Here is a 16155-nt window from a genome sequence, read left to right on the forward strand (position 1 = left end):
ACATGCGTTCTTATAAATAAATGTAAGTAAAATGTTTATAATAGATTATCTTTTTTTCATAAAATGATTTCATTATTATTTACGTTTAAATTTTTAGGCTAATTTCGTGACTTCGCTTTCACATCACCGCGACCCCCAGGTTGAGAAACGCTGCTATAATGAATGATTCCAAAGAAAATCTAGGAAAATACTTTCTTGTTATTGTTGCGCTAGTAGACATATCGGGCCTATCCAAGTTAAAATTGAAGTGGTTCAGACTTTTTTTAATGCAGTCGAATCTCCCTAAATTGAACCTCCTTAATTCGAATAACTCGAATATTTACTTTGTCCCCTTGAAAAATCCTCTTTAAATCGATTTAATCACATCCTTTATTCGAAAATTTCGAGGACTTAATATATATATATTATTTCTTTGATAAAAACGTTTTAAAAAAAGGATTTACATACTGTACACGATTTCCAAAGAAGCATAAATAGCAGTAAATTAAGTTTATTAGTGCATAGCGATCATTAGCGTGGAATGTGAATTTTATCCGGTACTGTATGCCTAATGTTAATCAACTTCCGATTTCTTTATTTCTTCGCCAGTCGCCGGAGTAGTCGATAAGAAAACTACGTGCACGGTGTCACTGTATGATGAATAATATCCGGTCTTCGCTGACAAAGCGCGGAGGAATTTCTGCCCGAAACAATTGTTAATTGCTTCAAAAGTTGTGGATTTTCATACGGAAAAATCAAGATGAATTTGTAGACCCTTTGCCAATTTCAGAAGAAGAATGGAGTGTAATTTGTAAAAACTTATCATTAGCATGGACGACGCCCACACTTTGATGATGACATTGCAATTAGTACCATTCCAACCGATGATGATATCATCGCGTGTGTGTCATATTCAACCATTCATAAGGAAGACGAAACGGAACAAGTAGAAATTAAAATTACAACAAAAGACGCGAAATCGGCAATAAATAACCTTCGAACATTCTTCGAAAGTTTAAACGAAGTAGATGGTGTATTTAGTGCATTAGTGAAAATTGAAAATTCCCTTGATTTTCAAATCTGCAAATAGAAACTTAAAAAAAATTACAAACTTTTTCAAGAAATAATTTAAGGTATCTTAATATTTTTTATTTTTATACAATTATATACACATTTTGTCTTTTCTATCGTAATTTAGTGCTGTAGTACATTATTATAGATTAACGTAAATTTTTATTAAATAATGAAATTTTTTTGAGTTTCATTATTTTATCTCTTTAAATAGAAAACTACCCAAATCGAAAAAATAATTGGTCTATTACTATTCGAATTAGAGAAGTTTGACTGAATAATTTTTTGCTTTCTTTTCGAATTGTCTAAATCGGTACTATATAGTTTTTGTTTTATAAAAAAGAAATCATAAGTTTACTACCTGATTGGAATTACTTAAGAATTGTTTAAATTATATTTTTATTTAAAATACATATTCGAAAATTACTTAAATAAATATTCCTTATTTTACTGAACGAAACTGAAAAGAATTTATCTATAATTGAGATAGGGTAGGGGTGATGAAACTGAGTCGATGGTCTTCTTAGAAGAATGGAAACCGATCTTGTTGTGGATCACATTATTTCATTAAACAAATATAAAAATCAAAACTTTCATTCCTGAAAGCGTCGTAATTATTCCTAAAAATAAGAGTAAAAAAAAGAGAGGAGAATATGAAATGAAACTGTTTCCTTTCGTCTTTTTCGTTGAGCTGATACATTGCTGCTTATGACAGGCCCTTAGATATGTAGTGTTATTCAGCAGTACAAGCGAGATAATTTTTTCTGTTCACCACAGGGACTAGTTGTACAATAAACTGTTCAATTGGTCTTACAGAAAGCAGCTCTGATCAGTTACAATTTTTCACAGCCATAAGAAAGAAGGGTTCATCTACTGATTAATCAGATTTGTTTTATTTTACCGTAGAACAAATTATTTTATCAGTTCATCGACAGACTTGTAAATTATGTGCAAGTGTATCTACTGGGTCAATGCGCGATTAGACGAAGTGAAGAGAGCCGTCGCTTGAGAAATTTAGATGTTGCACCTAACTAAATTTACTCTAAAATTTTTTCTTCTAAGATTTTCTGCCCGGGGAGCCGGGTAAAATAATTAAGAGGAAAAATATTTTTTCTTTTAACTGTTGAATGTTTTAAAATACCATCGGTTGATTTTCACTATCGCTCATTAGAGAATGTGTCACGAGCTTCTCTTGGCTTCGCCTCATTTCAGTGGTCGAAGAGTCGTGATGTTTCTCTCTTTTCTTTCTTCGTCTTACCACTGCGGGCGAGCACTTCATAGTTTTCCTATATTTCTTATTATTAGTATAGTAAAAACTAGACGTTAAGAGAGAAAATTTTAAAGGCCATTGACTTTTTTCGCTGGAAAATATACTTTTACTTATCAATATTCTGGAGACTTCTGTCTCTATTATGGAGGTCGGTAAAAATGAGATTTTTACAAATATAAAAAAAGGCTTTGAGCTTTCTTAAAGTTCTCTTTTTCAAAATTTCCTTCAATTTTGTTTTTTCGAATTCGCACGTTAAAAAATCGCCGCGGTAACGACGTTCATAAACTCTAAATAGCATTTATTACTAATATTTTATTGGATGTTACTTTTCTGATTTTGTATGGATACTTAGATCGAATTTCCGAGTTGTGAGGGCCGAAATAAAGCCAAATCTGATATATAAAACTAAGTTTGTTATATTTTTTTTAATATAAATAATCGATGAAAAAGAATTAGTTTTGTTCATAGCAGTGATTTCGTTTAGGGAGGGAGTAAATGATAAAAACACAGTTACGTTGAATTGTGGGAAGGAGCAGGTAAGCCAGTTTAGTTGCTTGCTAGTAAGTCAGTCGGATGTCAAGGCTGAACGGGTTTAGAGTTCTTAAGTCAGTGCAGTAAAGGAAGTTGTTTTTTCGAGTGTTGAATATGAATTTGTTTTTAAATTTCTTTATCTGTCTAATTATTCGTTTTATTAATGCGCATACAATTTCAACGCCACAGGGTGATATTAAAGGCACCATAATAAAAACAATAAACGGCCGTGAAATTCAAGCATTTACTGGAATACCTTACGGTAAACCTCCAGTTGGAGATTTAAGATTTAAGGTCAGTTAAATTTCAGATTTATTAAGCTTTCATTGCAGATAGGGGTTACTGCTTCCATGAATTTCAGATCAGTATTTATAATATATAATATTTCTTAATGGGGTTTTTCAGTCGCTATATATAAAAGAATTGTGTTTAATTGCGCTCTTGTTATCTGTGATCCTTTTTTATTCCTGTGACCCAGGAATAATTTATCATCGAAGGTTTTCGTAATACGAAACTTGTTACTAGAATAAAAAATTAATTTTAATTATTTTCTTAATATTCATAATCACTTGCCGGTAATACAATTTAACTCAAATTAAATCAAACACTGTTACACATGAACAAACGTACGCAAATCGTGAAAAAAAAAAAATTAAAATCTACTTACTAAAAATAAATTGAGTATTAAAAAATAAAAATAAATTCGAATTAAATATTGAAAGAAAAAAATTACTCGGTTCTTTAAATTTCGATCTTTTGAAATCGGCGCCGAATTAAAACAACCAGCAATCCTTAAATTGGCGCTGAATTCAAAACATCGAAATTTATAGAATTGAATTACATTTTATTTTTGAAATTAGTTTTTATTACTTTTTTTAAGTTTATTCAGTTTAAATGTTTTTAGCATTAATTCTATTCAAATATAGTTTATAAAAGAACTCTGTTCTTTTGAAAAAAAGAACCGGTGGTAAGAAACGTAAAAGGTATGCACGACCTATTCGGAATGCAGGAATATTTATTAATATTTTTATCTCAAGTTTTCCTATTAATTTCCGTGAAATTTCGTAAAAATTCTTTGAATATCCGAAAAAAATTATGTAATGTATATATATATAAATTTTTTTAAAAGTATTTTTTATTGATCATATCTGGAAGAAACGATCTGAATTACCAGAGGAACTTCCTCAACGCAATAAAAATAGAATCATCATAAACGGTGCAATTGGTACTAAGACTAGAGGATAGATAAAAAAACAAAAAAAAAAAAGTTTGAGAAGTTTTGAGACTAGGTATCTGAAAGTATTTCATAGAAAATGAATAAATTTTCAGTCAAATGTTAAACCAGAAAAAACCGGATACAATTGGGGCAAAAGTTGTTTGTATTGTTTATTGCAGCGGTAATACTTTTTTTTGGGGAAAAAGCTAATATTTGACTTTACCGTGGTCTCGTTGAGAGAGCAGATCTTAATTGTTCGGAAACGCTAAATAAAACATCAAACTCCGTTACGGAGGTGGGTGTTTGTAATATATTACTGGTTTTGAAAGGGTAGTAAAGTTATATTTGATGTAATATACGCAAAACGAACTAAACGAGAAATAAAGGCTAAAGAAATATAGTATGACCCAGCTACAAGAAGACCATCCAGAGACAATTATTACATCTACGTTATTGGCTAACCGCGTTATTTTGGAGATTAATTAATAACAGAAAAAAAAAACAGTGCCTACTGAATTAATATTAACAATTAAAATATTACCGGATGTTATAGTTAAAAATTAAATTATTATGAGAGAAAATAAAATGTACAAATATGAGTATACAGTATTGAGTTTTGTCAATACTTAACGTTTTGTAAGCGCTGTACTGTACTGTACTTTCGTGCTTACCTTATGTCTAATGTTTTTGTCGCTAGCGATTTATAATAAAAAGTAGTTTCATCTCAACTGTAAATCTGTTCGTCACTATAGTTATTTTCAGCTATAACCTTTGCAATACTTAGAAAAATTCATCTGCTGCTGGGGCATCGGCTGATCGAATTTTCCTTCGATGTTTATTCGGTTTATGACATTTAGGATTTTCCATCGCGATAACCATCTGCTATGTGTATTAATATTCATCGCCGCTGTTGATATGCGAATGAAACTTAGGGCTTGAGCTTGAATAACGACCTGATAAGCCTGACTACACTTCTGCAAAAACCAAACATAAAAATATTCATTAACGGCGTTAATATTACGAATATGAACTTTTTTCCTATAAGTTTATCCACAGTATCGATGTTTTTATCCACAGTATCGATAAACGAACGAAGTTTATCTCCTCTTTGATCCATTCACGAATACCGCTTTCAGATACATCTAATTAATGCTAGCTTTAGGCCGGTCCGTTTATCTTTGTCGATGATTTTCAGTTTGTCATTAACCGAGTAGGTTTATCGTTTAGCATATATATTTCAGAATTACAAAGCGATGTAAAAAAAGAAAATTAAATTTAAGTAAGAATAGTAAAATAATCGTTAGAAAAACCGTACTGTATTAACACTGCATTAACTGTATTAAAATACGGTATTGTCGCTTACACCCCTGACTAAATTAATTAAATGTAATCAAAAACTCAAAAATCGAGCATTTAAAAGAAAAACGCAAAAAGATCGGCTGTAAACGAATCACAAATTTTACAAAACCGTAATTATGGTAGATTAACTACGATTGTCGAATACGACACGGTTTTTAAATACGTAAGTGCTTGGCATTCTGTATTTTTTACCGGACATGAATCACGCGTGAAACATTTCTAATAGATTATTATAATCTGATTATAAAATACGTACTGTAATGATTGCTATCGTGCGGTAAAGTAATTTTAAAAATAAGCGTAGAAGAAAAAAAAGGAAGTTAACATAAATTTTTGATATCGTTATTTTATATTATTGACTTCCTGTTTATATAGTACAGTTAAGTAATTTTACAGAGCTAAATGTATTACCGTATTTATTTATTCTGTTCAATTTACGACTAAATCGTATACGTAGTTAAAATGCCTCTCTATATACCTAATAAAACGTAGAAACTTCTTTTTTGTATTTAATAACAGATTATTTTGGAGGACATCATTCTATCCGGGTTATTTTGGGCTGCGTTAAAGGGCATTATACTGTAATAAGTGCAGAAGACGATATTCTTCATGAGAAAATGACATAACGCCGAATTTTGGAAAACGAGTAAATAATAATGTAATTTTTTTTTTTGCTTTTACGACCTTATAGGATCGCTTTAGTTCAATTTCGGGCCAGCCCATTGTGAGTTGTTTTAATTTTGTTTCTTTCCTTTTTGCCCACATCTTTTTAGGCGTTCTGATCTTTGACGCCTGTCCTCGTCTGAATACACCCTGTTGGATTTCTTTTTGATTTTAGGTTCAAATGTTATCACATAATACTATAACTATAGGAAATAATACGTAAGTAAAGTTTAATAAAATGAATCTAACTAAAACTTACTTGATAGAAACATATTATAATCTGATAATTTTGTTCTCACAAACATAAATGTGAATACAATTAGGTAATAAAATAAAATATGTAAATAAAAAAAAAGACCATTTTTTTCTGAGCGGATTAGTCTTCAAGGACAACGCAAATATCATTTCGTGTATTTTAGTTCTTCATTCTTTCAAACTGTTTAGCTCTTTCTTTATTCAGTTCATTCTCCTATGCTCGGTTTTTCTTTTCATCTGTAGGAACCTTTCTTTAATTCAAACATTTTTTTTCTTTTCTTTTCGTTCAAGATTTTTTGTACTGTTGAACTTTTCCAGTTCTTCTTTCACTTGTTTGCTACCCTGAACTTTATAACTCCAGAGTTAATTGAAAATCTGTTTGTTTTGCCTTTATTGTTTCATTCGGATCATGTGTCCGTAGAATTTTAGTCGTATTTTTGTTACTGTTAATTCTTGGCCTTTAATTTCTCAAGCTGTAGCCTTCTTGTGTTCTTGGACCATAAATTCTTCTTTTTGTCTTGAGTAGATTTTCTACTCCATGATGATGATTGGTCTTACAATGCCTTAATTTTGCATTTACAGAAAGGTTCTTTTTATTGTAAACTTTTCTTTGTAAAAGTTTAGTTGTTCTAATTTGTTTTTTTTTTTTTGTTTCAATCACTAGTTTATCTGTTCGTTTCTATTAATTATTTCTCCAAGATATTTAAAATGTCTTAATTTTTCCATACTTTGTTTCTATTGTCTTTTTGAGATATTTACTGGCACTTATCATAATTTCTGTCCTTGAAACGGAGATCTGCAAGCCTGCTTTTCCAGCTACTTCTTTTAATTGGTTAATTTCATCGATTGTTTCTTGATTTAACTTTTTTATTTAAAAAATTATTTTATCTATTAAACTCTATTAATTTGAATCTATTAATTTTAAATGTCCAGAAATAATCTGTAATGTGTTTGAGTAATAATATTCTTAACCGGTTATCAATGAAAAGTCTACTAAGACTTTGCCGAACGAATAATCTTATTATGATTACTTTACACTCAATTATTAATTCGTTTCTAACAAAGTTATTATCTCTAACTTCTACTTACGCTATATATACTAATTTAATATAAATTATTTACCTCATGTTTTGGCGGTTTTATGACACATATTTTTCAAATTATTAAAAAATTACGTTATTCTCCATTTTGGGGTCTTACACTCGATTAAAAAAATTCATATTTATATATTTTATGCGTTTTAGTAAATCTTACATTAGCGAGTTTGAACCAACTCGATAGCTTACACGTAATCGTTATTACAAAATTTAAGTTTGGCGGCTATTTTGAGGTAAACCGATGGCCGATCGCTAGCAGTCCTGTATTTTTGTAATCCTCTAATAACACTTAATCTGAATCCGTAATCAGAATCAAAATCCGAGACAATAAGTGTTCACAGACATTGTATTGAATTCAACAACGAACTCTTCGTTCGTTGAAAATTAAATTTTTTTATTTATTTGTAGTCGCTTCAACAATTAGTCATTAGCGATTGGAATGCGACTGTAAATGGTAAACGTGTAGTCTTGAACAGACTTAGGCTGATCATTCCTAAGACGTGTGGTTAATTGAACCCCATCACCAAAAAATACCGGTATCCACGATCTATTATTAAAATCCGAATAAAAGACTTTACAAGGATTCGAACTTAAGAGAACACTTCGAAATCAGCTGATTTACAATGACTAGTTTTACCGCTAGACCAACCCGGTGCGAGATGGAATAAAAAAATGTAAAGATTAAAAATGTAAAAGTCAGAAAATTCAAACGTACAAATTTGCAGAACTAAATATTTTTAACCAAAGCAATGAAATTGAAACTAAACGATGTTAAAATATTTTTTATAACAAATATCATGGTTGAAAAATAATGATTACGTTAAATAAAATATAGATATTAAAAACGTGGTATCATTTTATCCTCTAAAAACTACTTATAAAAGCCAAACGTATTTTGTAAAATATTATAAAGAAGATAATATCAATTTTTACTAGTAGACGGAAAAATTTCACTCTTTTTTTTTTTAGAATTTTTTTAACACGAATAATACATTTCATTCAATTTATTGCTTAGCTTCTTTTTTAATTTCGCTAACTATACTGTTATTGTACCGTTAAATTAGTCTTCGACGGTTCGTAAGGTGCTTCTCGGCTGCTCTTGCCCCTTCGGGGCTCGGGCCAACTTTGCCCGAATTCATTTAAGCGTTTGTTCATGAAACACTCTCTCAAAAAAAAAAAAAAAAAATAGCCATCCAGCCAAAAATCACACCAAACAGCTACTACATGCTCGTGCCTCCCTCATACAAATTTGATCTAAATAAAACCAAACTCAGTAACTTTTTCTCAATATTAAACTATATCCCCATAGCGGTAAACAACCTTGCCCTGAATGATACCTTCAGATATAAATATTACAAAAAATCAATCCCAAAAACCGACTACATCTCTTACATCTCAACTCTGACGACGAACTTAGGAATTTTACTGTAATGATAATACGGTCAAGCAGATTATTCAATTTGGAAAACAATATCTAAGAGGTTTTTAAAACCAAACGGTTGATAGCCGAGCAGCTCCTTTTTTTATTACATTAATGCTGTAAAAAATATATATAATAATTTGTACTTATTAAAATCATTATTTCGAAACGTTCAGAATTCTAGATAAAACTGATTTAATCTGAAATTTTCATCTTTTGTACGTTATCTAAACGCCCTATAATATATTAACTACCGCATTACTAAATACAAGTAATATGTAACACTATACTAATTAAAAAAATTGTGTCAATAATTTGTCCTTGACGGAAATAATAACAATTTAGGCTTTTAATATGAATCTTTTTACGTATTAATTAAATATTTGATTATTGTGAATAAAAAGGAGTGGAGATTTTATAGTGGAAAAATTGCTTTGTTCTCTGTAATAAAGTTAAAAGTTATAAAGTTATCTAGTGCTAGTCGTTTCATTTCGGTATACCCTCTACATTCTACATCCCTAACAATTTGTTTTACATATTTCAAATGTTGCCTGCCTGCACAATTTTTTCCTTTTACCTGTCCATTCAGTATTAAAGCAACTATTCCAGGATGCCTTAATATGTGGCCTATAAGTCTGTCTCTTCTTTTAACTATATTTTTTCAAATTTTTCTTTCTTCATCAATTTGCCGCAACACCTCTTCATTTGTCACTTTATCCACCCACCTGATTTTTAACATTGTCCTGTAGCATCGCATTTCAAAAGCTTCTAATATTTTCTTCTCAGGTACTCTGATCGTCCAAGTTTTCCTTCCATATAAAGCTACGCTCGAAACATATACTTTCAAAAATGTTTTCCTGACGTTTAAATTAATTTTTGATGTAAACAAATTATATTTCTGATTGAAGGCTCGTTTCGCCTGTGCTATTCGGCATTTTTTGTAGCTCCTGCTTCGTCTATCTTTAGTAATTCCACTTCCCAAATAAAAAAATTCTTCTACCACCATAATCTTTTCTTTTCCTATTTTTACATTCAGTGGTCCATCTTTGTTATTTCTACTACATTTCATTACTTTTGTTTTGTTCTTGTTTATTTTCATGCGATAGTTCTTGCGTAGGACTTCATCTATGCCGTTCATTGTTTCTTCTAAATATTTTTTACTCTCAACTAGAATTATTATATCATCAGCAAATCGTAGGCATCTTTGTCTTTTCATCTTGTACTGTTATTGTTACTGATAACAGTATCTTGTACTGTTATCTTTGACTGTTTGTCTTTTTCATCTTGTACTGTTATCTAAGTGGTTCTTTAACATCATTGACTTTTTATTCCAGTCTACGTTATCGAATGCCTTTTCCAGGACTATAAATGCCAAGTATGTTGGTTTTTTTCTTTATTCTTCCTTCTACTATTAATTTGACTGCTAAAATTGCTTCTCTTGTCCCTATACTTTTCCTCAAACCAAATTGGTCTTCTCCTAACACCTCTTCCACTTCCTCTCAATTCTTCTGCACAGAATTCTAGTTAAGATTTTTGATGGCTGACTACTTAAGCTAATTGTTCTGTATTCTTCAAATTTAAGTGCTCCTGCTTTATTTGGTATCATGACTATTACACTCTTTTTGAAGTCTGGCAGAACTTCCCCTTTTTCGTAAATATTACACACCAATTTGTATATCTATCAATCGCTTCCTCACCTGCACTACACAGTAATTCTACAGGTATTCCGTCTATTCCAGGAGCCTTTCTGCCATTCAAATCTTTTAATGTTCTCTTAAATTCAGATCTCAGTATTGTTTCTTCCCTTTCATCCTCTTTGACTTTCTCTTCTTCCTCTATAATACCATTTTCTAATTCATTTCCTTTGTATAACTTTTCAATATATTCCACCCACCCATCAACTTTTCCTTTTGTACTATAAATCGGTGTACCATCTTTGTTTAAACACATGTTAGATTTTAATTTGTGTACCCAAAAATTTTCCTTAACTTTCCTGTACGCTCCAACATTCATTTTTCTTTCCACTTCTGAACACTTTTCTTTAATCCACTCTTCTTTCGCTAGTTCGCATTTCCTGATTATAGTATTTTTTAATTGTCGATAGTTCCTTTTACTTTCTTCATCACTAGCATTCTTATATTTTCTATTTTCATCCATCAGCTGCAATATATCCTCTGAAATTCAAGGTTTTCTACCAGTTCTCTTTGTTACGCCTAAGTTCCCTTCTGCTGATTTAAGAATTTCCTTTTTAATATTCTCCCATTCTCCTTCTACATTTTCTACCTTATCTTTATTATTCAGACCTCTTGCGATATCCTCCTCAAAAAACTTCTTTACCTCCTTTTACTCAAGCTTTTCTAAATTTCACAGATTCATCTGACATTTTTTCTTCAGGATTTTAAACCCCAATCCTCATTTCATTATCACTAAATTGTGTTTGCTATCAATGTCTGCTCCAGGGTAAGCTTTGCAGTCGAGGATTTGATTTCTAAATTTTTGCTTAACCATGACATAATCTCTCTGATACCTTGCAGTATCTCCTGAATTTTTCCATGGGTATATTCTTCTATTATGATTTTTAAACTGGGTGTTAGCAATTACTAAATTATACTTTGTGAAAAACTCTATAAGTCGGTCCCTCTTTCATTCCTTTTGCCCAGAACGTATTCACCCACTATATTTTCTACCTTGCCTTTTCCAATGTTTGCATTCCAATCTCCAACTATTATTAAATTTTCATCCCCTTTTATGGGTTTAATTGCTCTGTCAATTTCTTCGTATACACACTTTATCTCATCATCATCATGATGGGTGCTTGTAGGGATATAGACGTTTACAATCGTTGTTGGTTTTGGTTTTGATTTTATCCTTATTACAATGATTCTATCGCTATGCATTTTCAAATATTCTACTCTCTTCCCTATCTTCTTGTTCATTACGAAACCTACTCCTGCCTGCCCATTATTTGAAGCTGAATTTATTATTCTAAAATCACCTGACCAAAAGTTGTTTTCCTCTTCCCACCAAACCTCGCTATATCACCAATTCCTGCTATATCTACAATTATCCTATCCATTTCCTTCTTTAAATTTTCTAACCTATAAACCTTTTTTAGACTTCTAACATTCCATGCTCCAACTGATAGAATGTTATTTTTTAATTTTCTTGTGACCCGTTCCTTAGAAGTCCCCGCCCGCAGATCCGAACGGGGGAACTAGTTTACCTCCGGAATATTTTACCAAGGAAGGCCATCTTTGTTATATGAAAATGCAGAGAGTTACATTTTCTTGGAAAAAAAAGGAGCTGTAGTTTTCCATTGCTTTCAACTGCGCAGTACTCAGAAGATTGAGTGATGTTGATATGGCCGTTAAGTCATCCTGACCTATGTCCTTAACAACTACTGAAAGAGCTGCTGCCCTCCTTCAGGAATCATTCCTTAATCTGGCTCTTAAGAGATACTTCTCTGATATGGTTGCACCTTTGGTCCAGCTACTCTGTGTCAGTGAGCACTCAAGCCTCCTCACCATCGGCAAGGTCTCATGATTCATAGAGGGAGGAAATGCCTGCAACGGAACTAAATGACTTTGTCAAGTGTGTGGCGAGATGGACTCAAAAATTTTATTTTGACAAAAATTGAAAGTGTATTGCGATAAAATTAGGTAAACAGAAGCTGAATATATGCAGAAATGATGATTCGGATGGTGATTCTGATGACAGTAACCTCAGAAATTCTAATATTTCTTGCGATGTGGCTGGCGTTCACAATCTTTAATTAAAATATTTTTATTTTGTTGTAACATTTAACAATGTATTTGCTGTAATTTCCGACTCTATTGTTAAGTGTAATTAATCGTTTTCTTTTGAATATCTGTTTCAAAATAAAATTAAACACCAGCAGTCAATGAAGGTAATACTTTTGAATGGCATGTTATATCATTTTATGCATAAGCCTACTATTGAAAAATTCCCAACTTAACATTAGAGGGATATTAAGATTTTTTCAGTGAGCCAATTAAATTTTACATAAATTATATATATATATATATATATATGTAAATAAATCAAATTAAATTTTAAAATGTTGTAATGTTCAAAATATTAGCTATACATTGAGGTGATTAAAATTTCAAAAAATGTGTTATGCGTTCTGACATACATCTTACCAAGGCCCATTCGCTGTTAGGTAATGAAGCAAATGTTATGCTAAAAGGATAGTAGAATGATTTGAATTGCATGCAGTTGTTGCTGTTGAAGCACCAAGTGTCAAGATTGGTTGCACTGTTTGTACTTACAATATTTTTTATTTATTTTTATAACTGCATTCGATTTTTATTTTTGAAATGTTGCAATACCATCTACTCTAGATAATATTATAAACAACTTACAATTGCATTGGATAACTACTTAAGATATAGATAAAATAAAAAGATATATTGATTTCATAGAATTTAATTTTTCAAAATAACTATTTGTATTCTAAAAAACTTACTTGTATTGATGTAAAAAATAAAAATTTGTTCTTAAAAAGAAACTTTTCTGGTTAAAGAATAAGTTTAGGGAAAATAATCTATTTTTAACATGGAATTTAATTTTTGGAGATTGCAATTCCAGACCAGGACTACAGTAATACTAATTTAGTGAATTATGATCTACTGTATACATCTTTGCTTGAAGAAAATAGGAATTTATTTGACATTGATCAATAGGAAATCATTAATTCGTTCAAACCCAATAGGAAAGTTTTTATAAAAAAAAAAAATATTGATAATCTTGGCCTAATTGTTGCACTGAATGGTAGAACTAAATCTGACAAACCAATTAATTTTACTTTTTTGATGACATGGGAACAAAGTGTCATTTATTTTGTTTATTTACTATACTGTAGGGATGCGTGTTTCAGATTTAGAAATTTGTGTAATCATTTTATTAAGTTTTAAAATGCCTATATAGTGTAATATCAATTTACATTTGAAGAAAGTAGCCGAAATAAATATGCAGGTTTGGAAGAACTTTTCACAGGTAGTGAAAAGTTAAATAAATCTATTAAAGAATAAAATTTATATCACGTTAATTTCATAAGAATGATGATAACTCTTTTAGTGATAGTTTAATTATTTATTTAAAATTAGCAGCGAAAAAGTGTGAAATGATGGTGAGGTTGATGATATTTTTTTCTTGTTACTACAACGGTCTTTTTTTAACTGTTTAAGAAAAGTCTATTTATAAAGATTTGTTGTGAGTATTGATAAAACTGAAGTTTTGAGTGAACCGTTAGATGTACGTAGTTTAGAGAGAGTGAAGCATATTTACTTGTATCTAGAAGATGCTTTAGATGTAGTAATTTAAATTTTAACTACTGAAATTTAGATACAAAGAACTTAACATATATTTGAGTATTGAGTGACAGTATATCATAATACTTGTAAAATTAGTTATAATTTATGTAAAATAGTTACAAGGATTGTTTTACAATAATTTTTTGTTTTACTTTATTTTTAAAATTGATGTCGTCTAATGTAATTAATAATTTTTGTTTTCTTTTTATTTGTGTGCTGTATATCATATACTTTGTATGGACAAATGTCTAAAACAAATAAAATAATAATTATTATTATTAGTTTTTTAATATTGTGTAGATGTACCTGTGGATGATAATACTATGGAATAAAGTATTTTAATAATTTCTTTGTGTTGGAATTAGGTATGTAAAATAAATATATACAAGTACCTACAATGAGTATTTTAAATATAGGATAGAATAGAAGAATGCTTTTATTGATTTACCATAATGCAGTGTAAATACAAATACATTAAAATGACCAAGGCTATTTTCAGTCTGTATAAAATCCTACAATGTTTACCGTAGAATGCTAATAATAAATTAAATAAATTCTGTGATGATAAACTCTAATTAAACTCAAGATAATTTTCAAAATAAATAAACATTGTACAAGAGAAATTAAAAAACAAATAATGATACTCAAACACTTGTGAATAAATTTTACACGCCTCTTTAATAGGTCTCACCCATTTGCATATCATTTTATCTAAATTTGAAGATAATTATTTAATGGGATTACAAGATTATACGTTAATAACAGTTCAGAAACAACATTTATTGGATGGATTGCAATTACCTACTTTAAACACAGACAGATTGGTCGATATAAGCTTTTTTTAGGTAAACAATAACATTAAAAGAGATGTGGTAATACTTTCATAAGTGATAACTGATAACACTTGTATTTTTTTATTGTGTGAAATTTTTTACTCTTTTGAAGTGAAATCTCTATTGTGTGAGATGATAAACTCTTTTGAAACAATCAGGTTCATTTTTTTCTGAAACAATCAAACAATGTTGTTTCACCTTGAAGAGTCTTAGTAAAATGATAAGTGTTATCATCATATTATCCCTATGTATACTACCCTCTGAAGTTTTATATATCTTGACACTTTTTCAAAAAGTTATAACGAGTTTTTAGGTTAGAAAATCTGGCTGTTAGGTCATTGTTTTTAATTTAAATTTAAAATAAAATTTTATTTTCATTACTAAAACCACTTAGTTATTTATTACTGAAAGAAAAAATATATTATTTTTATCAAGCAACAGGAGTATTTTCTCGTGACACAATATGTTACTTCAGCAGCTAATGAAAAGCCTTATAATGGTTCTGTTGCCATTCCTAATGAGCCAAATATTTAAAAGATCTTAATTTAAGACATATTTTACCTATTTAAAAGATCACTCACTATAATTTAATTTAAATTAAAAAAAGTTCTGCATTCCTTTTGTTTAACATATATGTATAATATTAACGTAACATTATTGGTGTAATTTACGAATAAAATTTGTTATGTGTGGATAATATGTTCAGAGTCAAATATTTTTGAATAACGCCTTTTTATGTAATGATATTATTTACTTATTACCTTGTCTTCCCATTTTTAAGAACTTTTTTAATATAAATATAAAATTCTGCACTTATAAGTGTAATATACATATATATATAATGTACACACACATGTGGGCATACACACACACACACACACACACATACACACAAAGAGAGATAGATAAATAGATAGATAGATAGATAGAGAGAGAGAGAGAGAGAGAGAGAGAGAGAGAGAGAGAGAGAGAGAGAGAGAGAGATTTTTTATCTATTACTTTTAGTGAGAAATCATAAATACTTTAAGCACAATTTAATACTTCCTGTAGAGTTAACCTGTTACCTGTAACAACTGTTTTCTGTAATGACTGGAAAATACAGTAAAAATATGAATATATATATAT

At 30.0% G+C, this 16155-nt stretch overlaps 1 protein-coding gene across 4 annotated transcripts in view; it reads left to right on the plus strand.

The window, feature by feature from the left end:
• Positions 1–16155, plus strand: part of LOC142319699 (esterase FE4-like) — a 79623-nt gene that overhangs the window by 13727 nt on the left and 49741 nt on the right. For 3 of the 4 annotated variants that reach the window (XM_075357268.1, XM_075357272.1, XM_075357271.1), the window contains exon 1: positions 2873–3145. The exons of the other annotated variant lie outside the window; for it this stretch is intronic. In XM_075357268.1, coding sequence (XP_075213383.1) covers positions 2966–3145 — 180 coding nt within the window. In that variant the 5' untranslated portion in view covers positions 2873–2965. Of the gene's footprint in view, positions 1–2872; positions 3146–16155 lie in introns of those variants that run through there. 4 annotated transcript variants of the gene reach the window in all.

This window comes from Lycorma delicatula, chromosome 2, assembly GCF_047948215.1.
Source record: "Lycorma delicatula isolate Av1 chromosome 2, ASM4794821v1, whole genome shotgun sequence".
Lineage (NCBI taxonomy): Eukaryota > Metazoa > Arthropoda > Insecta > Hemiptera > Fulgoridae > Lycorma > Lycorma delicatula.